Source organism: Oncorhynchus gorbuscha, unplaced genomic scaffold (genome assembly GCF_021184085.1).
Source record: "Oncorhynchus gorbuscha isolate QuinsamMale2020 ecotype Even-year unplaced genomic scaffold, OgorEven_v1.0 Un_scaffold_528, whole genome shotgun sequence".
In the NCBI taxonomy this organism is placed as follows: domain Eukaryota; kingdom Metazoa; phylum Chordata; class Actinopteri; order Salmoniformes; family Salmonidae; genus Oncorhynchus; species Oncorhynchus gorbuscha.
In genome coordinates this window covers 24,268-40,790 of record NW_025745353.1, presented here as the reverse complement: position 1 = coordinate 40,790, position 16,523 = coordinate 24,268, and the positions used below count along the sequence as shown (strand labels likewise).

The 16,523-nt window shown below is 47.7% G+C and overlaps 2 protein-coding genes across 2 annotated transcripts in view; one reads left to right on the top strand and one right to left on the bottom strand.

The window, feature by feature from the left end:
* LOC124018471 (lysine-specific demethylase 4C-like) overlaps nucleotides 1-8,341 on the bottom strand; it is a 67,245-nt gene extending 58,904 nt beyond the window's left edge. Inside the window, 3 exon segments of the mRNA XM_046333800.1 lie at nucleotides 215-390; nucleotides 2,754-2,921; nucleotides 8,207-8,341. Coding sequence (XP_046189756.1) covers nucleotides 215-390; nucleotides 2,754-2,897 — 320 coding nt within the window. The 5' untranslated portion in view covers nucleotides 2,898-2,921; nucleotides 8,207-8,341.
* A 737-nt stretch (nucleotides 8,342-9,078) lies between these two features.
* Nucleotides 9,079-16,523, top strand: part of LOC124018483 (proteasome adapter and scaffold protein ECM29-like) — a gene marked incomplete at its 3' end in the record, with an annotated part of 30,864 nt that continues 23,419 nt past the window's right edge. Inside the window, 6 exon segments of the mRNA XM_046333812.1 lie at nucleotides 9,079-9,179; nucleotides 11,166-11,296; nucleotides 12,950-13,066; nucleotides 14,505-14,623; nucleotides 14,818-14,976; nucleotides 16,013-16,181. Of these exon segments, the coding sequence (XP_046189768.1) occupies nucleotides 9,152-9,179; nucleotides 11,166-11,296; nucleotides 12,950-13,066; nucleotides 14,505-14,623; nucleotides 14,818-14,976; nucleotides 16,013-16,181 (723 nt within the window).

The following is a 16,523-nucleotide window of genomic DNA, read 5'->3' as shown; positions in this document are numbered from 1 at the left end:
AGAGGGAGTACAGTATCTGGAGAGGTAGAAGATCTATGTTATAACTACTAAATATAACACATAGTTCAGGTAGAGGGAGTACAGTATCTGGAGAGGTAGAAGATCTATGTTATAACTACTATACTAAATATAACACATAGTTCAGGTAGAGGGAGTACAGTATCTGGAGAGGTAGAAGATCTATGTTATAACTACTGTGTTTATAGTTACTGACTTGTCACTGTTGGCGAGGCGTCTGAACTCCTTGACGCTGAGCGGTTTCTTCTGGATGTTGAACTGAGTGAACAGGCCTGACTGACCAGCAACCATCTGCTGGATAGGAGCGTGGATCACCAGGTCATCAATATCATCATAGCTACACCGAGGACGCCAACCCTTAGGAGGAATCACCTGGAGACAGGTAGGGGAGAGAGGGGGTTATCACCTGGAGACAGGTAGAGGAGAGAGGGGGGTTATCACCTGGAGACAGGTAGAGGAGAGAGAGGAGGGGGGTTATGACCTGGAGACAGGTAGAGGAGAGAGAGGAGGGGGTTATGACCTGGAGACAGGTAGAGGAGAGAGAGGAGGGGGGGGTTATGACCTGGAGACAGGTAGAGGAGAGAGAGGAGGGGGGGTTATGACCTGGAGACAGGTAGAGGAGAGAGGAGGGGGGGGGTTATGACCTGGAGACAGGTAGAGGAGAGAGGAGGGGGGTTATGACCTGGAGACAGGTAGAGGAGAGAGGAGGGGGGTTATGACCTGGAGACAGGTAGAGGAGAGAGAGGGGGGGTTATGACCTGGAGACAGGTAGAGGAGAGAGAGGGGGGGGTTATCACCTGGAGACAGGTAGAGGAGAGAGGGGGTTATCACCTGGAGACAGGTAGAGGAGAGAGGGGGGGTTATCACCTGGAGACAGGTAGAGGAGAGAGGGGGGTTATCACCTGGAGACAGGTAGAGGAGAGAGGGGGGTTATCACCTGGAGACAGGTAGAGGAGAGAGGGGGGTTATCACCTGGAGACAGGTAGAGGAGAGAGAGAGGGAGTTATCACCTGGAGACAGGTAGAGGAGAGAGGGGGAGAGAGGGGTTATCACCTGGAGACAGGTAGAGGAGAGAGAGAGGGGGTTATCACCTGGAGACAGGTAGAGGAGAGAGAGAGGGGGTTATCACCTGGAGACAGGTAGGGGAGAGAGGGGGTTATCACCTGGAGACAGGTAGAGGAGAGGGGGTTATCACCTGGAGACAGGTAGAGGAGAGAGAGGAGGAGGGGTTATCACCTGGAGACAGGTAGATGAGAGCGGGGGTTATCACCTGGAGACAGGTAGAGGAGAGAGAGGAGGGGGTTATCACCTGGAGACAGGTAGAGGAGAGGGGGTTATCACCTGGAGACAGGTAGAGGAGAGAGGGGAGGGGGGTATGACCTGGAGACAGGTAGAGGAGAGAGAAGAGGGGGTTATCACCTGGAGACAGGTAGAGGAGAGAGGGGAGGGGGTTATCACCTGGAGACAGGTAGAGGAGAGGGGGGGTTATCGCCTGGAGACAGGTAGAGGAGAGAGAGGAGGGGGGGGGTTATCACCTAGAGACAGGTAGAGGAGAGAGAGGAGGGGGTTATCACCTGGAGACAGGTAGAGGAGAGGGGGGTTATCACCTGGAGACAGGTAGAGGAGAGGGGGGTTATCACCTGGAGACAGGTAGAGGAGAGAGAGGAGGGGGGTTTATCACCTGGAGACAGGTAGAGGAGAGAGAGGAGGGGGGTTTATCACCTGGAAACAGGTAGAGGAGAGAGAGGAGGGGGGTTTATCACCTGCAGACAGGTAGAGGAGAGAGAGGAGGGGGGTTTATCACCTGGAGACAGGTAGAGGAGAGAGAGGAGGGGGGTTTATCACCTGGAGACAGGTAGAGGAGAGAGAGGAGGGGGTTTATCACCTGGAGACAGGTAGAGGAGAGAGAGGAGGGGGGGGGGTTTATCACCTGGAGACAGGTAGAGGAGAGAGAGGAGGGGGGTTTATCACCTGGAGACAGGTAGAGGAGAGAGAGGAGGGGGGTTTATCACCTGGAGACAGGTAGAGGAGAGAGAGGAGGGGGGGTTATCACCTGGAGACAGGTAGAGGAGAGAGAGGAGGGGGGTTATCACCTGGAGACAGGTAGAGGAGGGGGAGGGGGTTACCACCTGGAGACAGGTAGAGGAGAGAGAGGAGGGGGGTTATCACCTGGAGACAGGTAGAGGAGGGGAGGGGGTTACCACCTGGAGACAGGTAGAGGAGAGGGAGGAGGGGGGTTATCACCTGGAGACAGGTAGAGGAGAGAGAGGAGGGGGGTTTATCACCTGGAGACAGGTAGAGGAGAGAGAGGAGGGGGTTATGACCTGGAGACAGGTAGAGGAGAGAGAGGAGGGGGGTTTATCACCTGGAGACAGGTAGAGGAGAGAGAGGAGGGGGGTTTATCACCTGGAGACAGGTAGAGGAGAGAGAGGAGGGGGGTTTATCACCTGGAGACAGGTAGAGGAGAGAGAGGAGGGGGGTTATGACCTGGAGACAGGTAGAGGAGAGAGAGGGGGGGGGTTTATCACCTGGAGACAGGTAGAGGAGAGAGAGAGGAGGGGGGTTTATCACCTGGAGACAGGTAGAGGAGAGAGAGGAGGGGGGGTTTATCACCTGGAGACAGGTAGAGGAGAGGTACACTCAGACAAGCACACACACACATAGTTTGTTCTCTCATCTTTCCTGAACAGACACACACCAAACACACTCCCAGTCCTACTCTCAGACACACCCACCTTGGCGAGGCCAGCACGGTGCGCCCCCTGGGCCTCCATGTGGGCCAGGTACCGGTTGAAGTCTCTGAACTCCTCCACGGTCGGCCTGAAGGTCATGATCTTGCAGGAGGGGTTAACGGGGCCGTAGACCTCGGCCCCTGCCATCCTGCCTGCTCACACAGGGGAAGCCTTGACAGAGAAACAGTCACTCCTCATTAGAATCTCATGACAGTAATACGTTCTGTTAACTAAGGGGGAAGCCTTGACAGTGAAACAGTTACTCCTCATTAGAATCAGGGCAGGAGGGGGTTAACGGGGCAGGAGGGGGTTAACGGGGCAGGCAGGAGGGGGTTAACGGGGCAGGAGGGGGTTAACGGGGCAGGAGGGCTTAACGGGGCAGGAGGGGCTTAACGGGGCAGGAGGGCTTAACGGGGCAGGAGGGGGTTAACGGGGCAGGAGGGGGTTAGCGGGGCAGGAGGGGGTTAACGGGGCAGGAGGGGCTTAACGGGGCAGGAGGGTGTTAGCGGGGCAGGAGGGGGTTAACGGGGCAGGAGGGGGTTAACGGGGCAGGAGGGGGTTAACGGGGCAGGAGGGGGTTAACGGGGCAGGAGGGGGTTAACGGGGCAGGAGGGGGTTAACGGGGCAGGAGGGGGTTAACAGGGCAGGAGGGGGTTAACAGGGCAGGAGGGGGTTAACAGGGCAGGAGGGGGTTAACAGGGCAGGAGGGGGTTAACAGGGCAGGAGGGGGTTAACGGGGCAGGAGGGGGTTAACGGGGCAGAAGGGAGTTAACGGGGCAGGAGGGGCTTAACGGGGCAGGAGGGGCTTAACGGGGCAGGAGGGTGTTAACAGGGCAGGAGGGTGTTAACAGGGCAGGAGGGGGTTAACGGGGCCGTAGACCCCTGCCATTCTGCCTCCACCAATTAAACCCAGACAGAGAAAAGAGTAGAATATAAACTGGGTGGTTCGAGCCCTGAATGCTGATTGGCTGACGGCCGTGGTATATCAAACCGTATACCACGGGTATGACAAAACAGTTATTTCTACTGTTCCAATTACATTGGTAAACAGTTTATAATAGCAATAAGGCACCTCGGGGGTTTGTGGTATATGGCCAATTTACCACGGCTAAGGGCTGTATCCAGGCACTCCACGATGCGCATTAGAACAACCCCTAGCCGTGGTATATTAGCCATACACCCCACCCCCTCTGGCCTTATTGCTTAAATAGAACACAGGCTTGGGCCATAGGCTGTCTGACTTGATTGATAAAACCTAGAACTACATACCGTAGACACACTAGATCCCAGCTAGCCCACATACCGTAGAGACGCTAGATCACAGCTTGCCTACATTCCGTAGAGACGCTAGATCCCAGCTAGCCCACATACCGTAGAGACGCTAGATCCCAGCTAGCCCACATACCGTAGAGACGCTAGATCCCAGCTAGCCCACATACCGTAGAGACGCTAGATCCCAGCTAGCCTACATACCGTAGAGACGCTAGATCCCAGCTAGCCTACATACCGTAGAGACGCTAGATCCCAGCTAGCCTACATACCGTAGAGACGCTAGATCCCAGCTAGCCTACATACCGTAGAGACGCTAGATCCCAGCTAGCCTACATACCGTAGAGACGCTAGATCCCCAGCTAGCCTACATATCGTAGAGACGCTAGATCCCAGCTAGCCTACATACCGTAGAGACGCTAGATCCCAGCTAGCCTACATACCGTAGAGACGCTAGATCCCCAGCTAGCCTACATACCGTAGAGACGCTAGATCCCAGCTAGCCTACATACCGTAGAGACGCTAGATCCCAGCTAGCCTACATACCGTAGAGACGCTAGATCCCAGCTAGCCTACATACCGTAGAGACACTAGATCCCAGCTAGCCTACATACCGTAGAGACGCTAGATCCCAGCTAGCCTACATACCGTAGAGACGCTAGATCCCAGCTAGCCTACATACCGTAGAGACGCTAGATCCCAGCTAGCCTACATACCGTAGAGACGCTAGATCCCCAGCTAGCCTACATACCGTAGAGACGCTAGATCCCAGCTAGCCTACATACCGTAGAGACGCTAGATCCCAGCTAGCCTACATACCGTAGAGACGCTAGATCCCAGCTAGCCTACATACCGTAGAGACACTAGATCCCAGCTAGCCTACATACCGTAGAGACGCTAGATCCCAGCTAGCCTACATACCGTAGAGACGCTAGATCCCAGCTAGCCTACATACCGTAGAGACGCTAGATCCCAGCTAGCCTACATACCGTAGAGACGCTAGATCCCAGCTAGCCTACATACCGTAGAGACGCTAGATCCCAGCTAGCTTACATACCGTAGAGACGCTAGATCCCAGCTAGCCTACATACCGTAGAGATGCTAGATCCCAGCTACAGTTGAAGTCAGAAGTTTACATACACCTCAGCCAACTACATTTAAACTCGGGTTTTCACAATTCCTGACATTTAATCCTCGTAAAAATGCCCTGTCTTAGGTCAGTTAGGGTCACAACTTTATTTTAAGAATGTGAAATGTCAGAATAATAGTGAAGCGAATGACTTATTTCAGCTTTTATTTCTTTCATCACATTCCCAGTGGGTCAGAAGTTTACATACACTCAATTAGTATTTGGTAGCATTGCCTTTAAATTGTTTAACTTGGGTCAAACGTTGCGGGGAGCCTTCCACAAGAGCTGGTGTAACTGAGTCAGGATTGTAGGTCTCCTTGGTCGCACGTATTTTGTCAGTTCTTCCCACAAATGTTCTATAGGATTGAGGTCAGGGCTTTGTGATGACCACTCCAATACCATGACTTTGTTGTCCCTAAAGCCATAACTTTGGAAGTATGCTTGGGGTCATTGTCCGATCAGGACCAGGGTTTGTGAATGTAACAGTATCATTTTAAACCGTCCCCTCACCCATACCCGGGCGCGAACCAGGGACCTTCTGCACACATCGACAACAGTCACCCACGAAGCATCGTAGTTCCCCGCGGCTCCACAAAAGCCGCGGCCCTTGCAGAGCAAGGGGAACTACTACTTCAAGGTCTCAGAGCAAGTGACGTAACCGATTGAAACGCTATTTAGCGCGCACCGCTAACTAAGCTAGCCGTTTCACATCCGTTACGTGAACAACACTCAATGTTGTCCAGGCGACAGTATTGCCTATATGAATAACACATCAATAAAAAGCAACACACAGGTTATTATTGTATAACTAACCAATAAGGCCCGATAACAATATTAACCTATGTGCAACACATGCATTATTCTTATCAGGCCTCATTGGTTAATTACACAAAACAGACAAGGAAGCAGGCTTCTCTTCCTTCTTCCCGAGTCCAGCTCGAACACACCTGATTCTACTAATTAACTAATCATCAATCCAATAAGCCTTGATAAGCTAGTAGATTAGCTGAACTAATAAACCCAGTGTTGCAGACAGTGCAACTGCAATAAATCAGCCTCCAAAATGGCCCCTATTCCTTATATAGTACGGGGATTTGAACTTGCAACCTTCCGGTTACGAGTCCAACGCTCTAACCACTAGGCTACCCTGCCACCCCCCAATAAATCAGCCTCCAAAATGGCCCCTATTCCATATATAGTACACTACTTTAGACCAGGGTTGGCACCCTATTCCATGTATAGTACACTACTTTTGACCATAGTATAGGAGTATGGGTTCTGGTAAAACGTTGTGTACTAAAAGGGTGCTCTTTGGGATGCACTCCAATGCTGTCTTACTCATGTCACCTTCAGTTCCGCTGTGTGTTACTTACATGTTGGACCACTGGGTGGCGGTCACCTCCCACAAAGGAAATCGTGGTCCTCACAAAATATTCTGACAACCCCTCTGCTAGTTACCACCAGCAGGGTTCCCGATCACCACAACTCTGGCGTTCATCCCGAATGGCACCCTATTCCCTACATAGTGCACTAATTTTGACCAGGGCTTACATCAACATTAAAGCACTATATAGGGAATAGGGTGCCATTTGGTATACCCACTTTGGATTTACTTTGACAAAGGAGACAAAGGACCTAGACACACAATAACAGTTGGTTTCTTAAAAAAATAAAAAATAGTTGAAGCAAAACAGTACAATGACGAATAGACCCACAATAAGGAAATGCGTCTCAAATCATTCATTTAGATTATCTCACAAAGCAATGAACGGCTAGGCGAATACAATAACAATCGTTACATTTTAATTGATTCGAATAAAGTAAATCTATTAATTATGTTGTTGCATTTCATGTTTGATATAAAATTGTAACTTTGCCATTTAAAGCTGTTCAACCATTTTCTTAAAAATCATTCAATGCACATATATATATATATATATAGTAGATAAATGATTAAATCACTTGTGACAGTGCATTTATTTCCCAAGATAAGTCCGAAGTGCAGTGTGGCTAATCTGATCTTTGTCTGTCATTCAGTCCGAGCTCGTCTACGTTCAGTTGTGGTAGCCAGCAATGGCAGATCGAAGGAGACCGTTCAAATAATTGATAACTACGACTTGATTTGAAACCAACCACTCCCTTTCTTTCGTTATTGTCGGAATTCAAGAGTCTTTACTTACAGTAGTCAAAACGTGAGATAAATAACAAGAACTGGTTGCGATGAGAAAAGGGATAAGTAAACCAGCTTGCTAAACTGGCCATCTTTGCACAATGCGCGGTAGCAGAGATGGGGGTTTAAATCCCAACTTGAATGGATGTTGTCGAGATTTATGCTAACTAAACAAGGCCCGAGGTTTAGCTACAAGCTGACCAAATATACTGCACGAATTCAAACATACATCAACCATAAATAGTCTGGCTGTCACCCAGACACACATAGAAATACATTTACCTAGTATCGTTAGTATTGTGCATCGCAGTTTAACGAGCTAACAACAGATTAACAGTTGGCTATTTGCTAGTAGAAGTTAACGCAACGAAAATACCAAGTCAACGGGTTCGAGTTAGCCTCACCAGCTAACTGTGAGCTAGCCGGTAATAAAAACAGGGTGTAAATAAACATTCTGTGTTAGTCTACGTTATACATCTATGTCCAAGCAGAACTACTATATCTACAGCCAGTTTAACTATATGCAATAATGTCTGAATCAATTGATAAATGCATGCAAGCAGCGAAAACGAGTTGCTGTTGTTAGCCAACGTGCCAAGTTGGGCTAGCTAGCAACGGTAGCTTAGTTAGCTTAGCCGGTTAGCTTAGCCAGTTAGCTTAGCCAACCAGTTAGCTTAGCCGGTCAGCTTAGCCAGTTAGCTTAGCCGGTCAGCTTAGCCAGTTAGCTTAGCCAACCAGTTAGCTTAGCCGGTTAGCTTAGCCAGTTAGCTTAGCCAACCAGTCCACCGCTTACAAACGAAAATAGACGCCACAAACTAGTCGACACCGAACCTTACAGTCATGAATTAAACCCGTGTGATTGCATTTGTAAGGAAACTTGTACTGTACCTTTTGGTGTATAAAAAATGTGTGTTTCGTTGTAATTGTTGTTTATCTCTTCTCGCCCTGATCGCCCAGCTGTTTTCATACAACAGCTGGTCAACAGCGACTTGTTCTTCTGTCTGGTCGATAAGCAGATTTCAGACCAGTGGTGTAGTTGACTGCCCCCTGTCGGACAAAGATGCACCTTCACTTCAACAAATGTAGAATAAAAATAAGAAACATTTATAAGCATTTATTTAATTATAGGATTATAAAATAAGAAACATATCAAATTAAGCATTTATTTAATTATAGGATTATAAAATAAGAAACATATCAAATTAAGCATTTATTTAATTATAGGATTATAAAATAAGAAACATATAAAAAATTAAGCATTTATTTAATTATAGGATTATAAAATAAGAAACATATAAAAAATGAAGCATTTATTTAATTATAGGATTATAAAATAAGAAACATATAAAAAATGAAGCATTTAATTCTAGGAATATGTTATATTAAATGTTCATTCAGAAATGCTTGGTTTTTCACTTTTTTGGGGAGACACATTTCGATGGATATTTTCTCCCTTCCTGTTTTCCTATTGTCCCAGTGTCTACACATAATTTCCCAGTTTATATACATGTCAAGAATGAATAAGACTACATGTGTACAATATGAATGTCGCTCTATATATGTCTGTTATCGTTGCTATATGTGAAGCAGGTGTTAAAACAAAATTACATTTAACACGACCGACTAGGAGATAGTGAAAGAGGAGTGGGCATCTCATCACCGTTCACTAGGAACCAAACGGACGCGAACGATCCAAAAAGTGGGCGGAACCTACCTGACTTCGTCCAATAGGAAGCTATAATATGCGTTGCAAACTGTTTTTACCGTTAAAACGTTTTGCTACGACATGGATTAATGAATCCACCCCCAGGGTGACAACGCCGATGACTTTCTATGAACATGGCGGCTCAAGATGAACTCAGTAAGTTTCTAACTGCTTTTTTTGTTGTTGTTGCAGTGATTCAACGCATCGTAAGACACTTCATATGTATCGCTAACATGTATTATTGCATTTAGTACACAGTCATTACTCTTATCGAGCTAAAAACGTCTGTGATTATGAACAACGTTGATTTATGAGGTAGCTGGCTAACGCTAGTTAGAAGGCCGTCTGCACAGTCATGGTCCAAATTAAAGTGTTGTATTAAAAGATCAACGTGATCTGATGGCGACTGGAATAGTTTTATTTTATTTTTTTATATTGGATCAGTCATTTCATTCCCTATTTGTAACGATGTCATGTTGGATCTGTAACTACGATTTATTAACTAGCTGGTTAGCTGGTTAGCAGTGTAGCCAGGCGTCCGGGACAATATGAATTGTCTTATTGTCACACACACAAGATAAGCCTTTGTGTGTGTTTAGCTAATTAGCTCTAGTTGCTAACTAATTCATTGAAAGCCAGCTAGTTAGATGGTAACAGGTGGCGTACATGGAATGAAAGATGACACATTTCATTTTCAATGCAGTGAAGTGTGTTGGCAAACACACACCTCTCACAAGGTAACGTCAACTAACCATTTTGATTTGATTTAGCTAAACAGCCAAATCACCAGCTAGTTATCAAGCCACTAATTGATGTCATTAATTCCTTGCCAACTAGTTGCCAGTCCGATGCAAGTAGAAAGCATATACGCCCTGTCTGACATAACTAATGGCTATGTCATGCAGGCTTTGTGATCTAGCTCAGAACAGCCTATCCACCCCAGTTATAACACACATAACACAATAGAAGGTGCATTAGCTATTGTAACAGTCCCTTGTTTATACTTTAGGTCTGAATGTTGTAGCTACATTTGAAATGTTACAGTTGAGTCATTTAGCAGACTCTCAGTCTTGTTCAGAGTAAACTGAGCCACTCGAGACCAGCTAAATGGACATCCACACTGTACCTTTCTGTACCTTAATTAGACAGGTGTGTTTTCTGTACCTTAATTAGACAGGTGTGTTTTCTGTACCTTAATTAGACAGGTGTGTTTTCTGTACCTTAATTAGACAGGTGTGTTTTCTGTACCTTATTTGGACAGGTGTGTTTTCTGTACCTTATTTGGACAGGTGTGTTTTCTGTACCTTATTTGGACAGGTGCGGCATTACAGGTGAGTACAGAGGTAGAAGACGTAGTTTGAAATGTGGACACAGGGAGTGAACCCCGGTCTCCGTCAGGGAGCATTATATGTGTATAGAGACCTGGGACCGGCTCCACTAGATGAGAGGCTACCTGTTCAACATTTAGTTGGCTGAATCTCCCAACCAAAACCAGTTATCGAAGGCTGTCACGAGAGTTAGGGGATGTCTAATGTGATGATATCACAGTATGGACTGGTTTCCTGGACACAGATCAAGCCCAGTCCTGGCATCTGAACCCTGGCATCCCAAATGGCACCCAACTCCCTATACAGTGCACTACTCTTGACCGGAACCCTATTGAACCTGGTGAAAAGTATAAAGTGCACTACTTTTGATGAGAGTCCTATGGGCCCTGGTCTAAAGTAGTGCACTATATAGGGAATAGGGTGCCATTTGGGACGGCCTAGTCTCAAATTTCTAATTTTCAAATCCTCCTTCTCTCCTCCTCACTTCTAATTTCTCCTTCTCACTCTCCTCCTCACTTCTAATTTCTCCTTCTCTCTCTCCTCCTCACTCCTAATTTCTCCTTCTCACTCTCCTCCTCACTTCTAATTTCTCCTTCTCTCTCTCCTCCTCACTTCTAATTTCTCCTTCTCACTCTCCTCCTCACTTCTAATTTCTCCTTCTCTCTCTCCTCCTCACTCCTAATTTCTCCTTCTCTCTCTCCTCCTCACTCCTAATTTCTCCTTCTCTCTCTCCTCCTCACTTCTAATTTCTCCTTCTCTCTCTCCTCCTCACTTCTAATTTCTCCTTCTCTCTCTCCTCCGTTCAATTCTCCAGATCAACTGGAGCGAGTTTTCTTGCGTTTGGGCCATGCAGAGACTGATGACCAACTCCAGGACATTATATCCAAGTTCCTGCCCCCGGTCCTCCTCAAACTGTCCAGCGTCCAGGAGGGAGTCAGGAAGAAGGTAAGGACACGCCTGTGTCTTCAGGCCAGCAGTACCAGTAGCCTGCACGTAGCTGCAGTACCAGTAGCCTGCACGTAGCTGCAGTACCAGTAGCCTGCACGTAGCTGCAGTACCAGTAGCCTGCACGTAGCTGCAGTACCAGTAGCCTGCACGTAGCTGCAGTACCAGTAGCCTGCACGTAGCTGTGTTACTGTTCTCCTTCTCCAGGAGGGAGAAGTTGTAGACTTGCTGAAACACACTACTTGTACACTATATACAGTAGCTTTATGCTAATGCCAAACCATCTCTTCTAACAGTCAACTGGAATCATAATCTATTCTCTACCAGGTGATGGAGCTACTGGTAACTTCTTATTTCAACTAATTCATTCTAACCGGTACCCCCTGTATATATCCTCCACATTGACTCTGTACCGGTACCCCTGTATATAGCCTCCACATTGACTCTGTACCGGTACCCCTGTATATAACCTCCACATTGACTCTGTACCGGTACCCCCTGTATATAGCCTCCACATTGACTCTGTACCGGTACCCCTGTATATAGCCTCCACATTGACTCTGTACCGGTACCCCTTTATATAGCCTCCACATTGACTCTGTACCGGTACCCCCTGTATATAGCCTCCACATTGACTCTGTACAGGTACCCCCTGTATATAACCTCCACATTGACTCTGTACCGGTACCCCCTGTATATAGCCTCCACATTGACTCTGTACCGGTACCCCCTGTATATAGCCTCCACATTGACTCTGTACCGGTACCCCCTGTATATAGCCTCCACATTGACTCTGTACCGGTACCCCCTGTATATAGCCTACACATTGACTCTGTACCGGTACCCCCTGTATATAGCCTACACATTGACTCTGTACCGGTACCCCCTGTATATAGCCTACACATTGACTCTGTACCGGTACCCCCTGTATATAGCCTACACATTGACTCTGTACCGGTACCCCCTGTATATAGCCTACACATTGACTCTGTACCGGTACCCCCTGTATATAGCCTACACATTGACTCTGTACCGGTACCCCCTGTATATAGCCTCCACATTGACTCTGTACCGGTACCCCCTGTATATAGCCTCCACATTGACTCTGTACCGGTACCCCTGTATATAGCCTCCACATTGACTCTGTACCGGTACCCCTGTATATAGCCTCCACATTGACTCTGTACCGGTACCCCCTGTATATAGCCTCCACATTGACTCTGTACCGGTACCCCTGTATATAGCCTCCACATTGACTCTGTACCGGTACCCCCTGTATATAGCCTCCACATTGACTCTGTACCGGTACCCCTGTATATAGCCTCCACATTGACTCTGTACCGGTACCCCCTGTATATAGCCTCCACATTGACTCTGTACCGGTACCCCCTGTATATAGCCTCCACATTAACTCTGTACCGGTACCCCCTGTATATAGCCTCCACATTGACTCTGTACCAGTACCCCTGTATATAACCTCCACATTGACTCTGTACCAGTACCCCCTGTATATAGCCTCCACATTGACTCTGTACCCTCTTGTTCTCTCTACCAGGTGATGGAGCTCCTGGTAACTAATTATAACCTCTCGTTCCCTCTACCAGGTGATGGAGCTCCTGGTAACTAATTATAACCTCTTGTTCTCTCTACCAGGTGATGGAGCTACTGGTCCACCTGAACAAGAGGATAAAGAGCAGACCTTTGATCCAGCTACCAGTAGAGACCCTCCTGGTTCAGTACCAGGACCCCGCCGCAGCGTCCTTTGTTACGGTAATGCTCTACGTTCTACCTGTTGTGGAGAGTTCAGATGGAAATATATGATGTAGAACAAACATGCCTCTCTCTGACGTGTAGAATGAGTTACGACAGGCTCTATTCGTTATATTTCTATGCCTGCTGAAAGTGGCCAAGGTCTACTTCAACAGCCTGGTTCCCCAGGGTCTGGTTTGGTTTAGGGTAATGTCTTCCCCTACGCACTGATCCTGAGTCAGTTTAGGTTTTCTCTACTAATGGTTAAGGTTGGGATTAGGGGAGGAGAAGCTGATCCTAGATCTGTACCTTGGGTAGACTTCATCCCAGAGCTGTGCAGCCTTCTGTCCTTGCTACTGCTTGCTCTTTGGGGAATAGAGGGCTGTTTGGGATACTTCCTGTTATCTATGTAGGGAATAGAGAGAGGGCTGTTTGGGATACTTCCTGTTATCTATGTAGGGAATAGAGAGAGGGCTGTTTGGGATACTTCCTGTTATCTATGTAGGGAATAGAGAGAGGGCTGTTTGGGATACTTCCTGTTATCTATGTAGGGAATAGAGAGAGGGCTGTTTGGGATACTTCCTGTTATCTATGTAGGGAATAGAGAGAGGGCTGTCTGGGATACTTCCTGTTATCTATGTAGGGAATAGAGAGAGGGCTGTTTCCACCCATACGTAGAATGTATGCACACATGACTGTAAGTCGCTTTGGATAAAAGCGTCTGCTAAATGGCATATATTATTATTATTATTATTCCTGTTATTATCTATGTAGGGAATAGAGAGAGGGCTGTTTGGGATACTTCCTGTTATTATCTATGTAGGGAATAGAGGGCTGTTTGGGATACTTCCTGTTATTATCTATGTAGGGAATAGAGGGCTGTTTGGGATACTTCCTGTTATTATCTATGTAGGGAATAGAGAGAGGGCTGTTTGGGATACTTCCTGTTATTATCTATGTAGGGAATAGAGAGAGGGCTGTTTGGGATACTTCCTGTTATTATCTATGTAGGGAATAGAGAGAGGGCTGTTTGGGATACTTCCTGTTATTATCTATGTAGGGAATAGAGAGAGGGCTGTTTGGGATACTTCCTGTTATTATCTATGTAGGGAATAGAGAGAGGGCTGTTTGGGATACTTCCTGTTATTATCTATGTAGGGAATAGAGAGAGAGGGCTGTTTGGAGTATTCATCCTGTGATTATAGTGTCAATATAGCATCTCTCAAACTGAGTAGGCCTGTGTTCAAACTCTGTGTGTGGGTTAGTGGATTCTCTCTGTGTATATATAATCTATGTCTCTGTTTACCATGTTCTTTACTCCCCCTGACATTGTGAGATGTTTAATCCAGAACAGTGGATTCTCTCTGTGTATATATAATCTGTGTCTCTGTTTACCATGTTCTTTACTCCCCCTGACATTGTGAGATGTTTAATCCAGAACGGTGGATTCTCTCTGCAGAATTTCACCATCATTTACATCAAGATGGGTTACCCTCGACTGGAGGTGGAGAAACGGTGTGAGCTGGCACCTACTCTGCTGACTGCTATGGAGGGCAAGCCTGAGCCCCAACAGGATAGGTAAGGAGGGAGATGAACACACACACACACACACACACACACACACACACACACACACACACACACACACACACACACACACACACACACACACACCTGATAACTGCTATGGAGGGCAAGCCTGAGCCCCAACAGGATGGGTAAGGAGGGAGACGAACACACACACACTGACTTCCTGTCCCCTCTCCCTCCAGCTTGATGCATCTCCTGATCCCGTCCTTGTATCACATGAAGTACCCAAAGGACTCTTCCAACACTTCCAAGATGGCCTCTCCCTTCATCCTGATGGAGAAACCCAAGACTGTCCAGTTACTGCTGGAGTTCATGTTGGACGTACTGCTGATGCCCTACGGGTCAGTGGGGAGATTACGCTGCCTCTCCAAGGGCCCTGGGCACTAGTAGTTCACTATGTAGGGCCCTGGGCACTAGTAGTTCACTATGTAGGGCCCTGGGCACTAGTAGTTCACTATGTAGGGCCCTGGGCACTAGTAGTTCACTATGTAGGGCCCTGGGCACTAGTAGTTCACTATGTAGGGCCCTGGGCACTAGTAGTTCACTATGTAGGGCCCTGGGCACTAGTAGTTCACTATGTAGGGCCCTGGGCACTAGTAGTTCACTATGTAGGGCCCTGGGCACTAGTAGTTCACTATGTAGGGCCCTGGGCACTAGTAGTTCACTATGTAGGGCCCTGGGCACTAGTAGTTCACTATGTAGGGCCCTGGGCACTAGTAGTTCACTATGTAGGGCCCTGGGCACTAGTAGTTCACTATGTAGGGCCCTGGGCACTAGTAGTTCACTATGTAGGGCCCTGGGCACTAGTAGTTCACTATGTAGGGCCCTGGGCACTAGTAGTTCACTATGTAGGGCCCTGGGCACTAGTAGTTCACTATGTAGGGCCCTGGGCACTAGTAGTTCACTATGTAGGGCCCTGGGCACTAGTAGTTGGCTATGTAGGGAATAGGGTGCCATTTGGGAGGTAGCCTATGGGGCTGGCCATTTAAAGTGTTTAGGTATGTTATCGGTTATTGTTAAAACGGTCTAACATACTATAAAACTTATACTACTACAAACAACATGTTCACTCAAGTAATTGTTTTTCCAAAGACTTGAATTAATTATTACAATCCCTAAACAATGTACCTTGTAGTTGACCTCTCCCTCTCTCCCTCTCCTCTCTCTCCCCCTCCCTCTCTACACTCTCTCTCCCCCTCCCTCTCTACACTCTCTCTCTCTCCTCCCTCTCCTCTCTCTCCCCCTCCCTCTCTACACTCTCTCTCCCCCTCCCTCTCTATACTCTCTCTCTCTCTCTCTCTCTCTCCCCCCCCTCTCTCTACACTCTCTCTCTCTCCCCCTCTCCTCTCCCCCCCCTCCTTCTCCTCTGGCCTCCAGGTTTGTCCTGAACGAGCCTCTCACTCGCCCAGCTCCCTCGTCCCCTCAGGGTAGCTCTGGGGCAGCGGCGGCCGGACCGGGCCTCCCCCAGCCGCCTCCAGGGATGAGCGTATACGCTGCCAAGAGGGTCATCGGAGAGGCCCAGTGGAGCCCAGAGCAGCTGGAACAGGTACTGACCTCAACTTTGAACCTTTGACCTTAGAGGAAGGTGTATCACACCTTCCTTGGGGCGGCAGGGTGGCCTAGTGGTTAGAGCGTTGGACTAGTAACCGGAAGGTTGCTTGATCAAATCCCTGAGCTGACAAGGTACAAATCTGTCGTTCTGCCCCTGAACAAGACAGTTAACCCACTGTTCCTAGGCCGTCATTGTAGATAAGGATTTGTTGTTAACTGACTTGCCCTAGTTAAATAATAAAATAAAAAGGTGATTGGGTTGTGTGGTTGCCGGGACGTGTGGTTGCCGGGACGTGTGGTTGCCGGGACGTGTGGTTGCCGGGACGTGTGGTTGTTG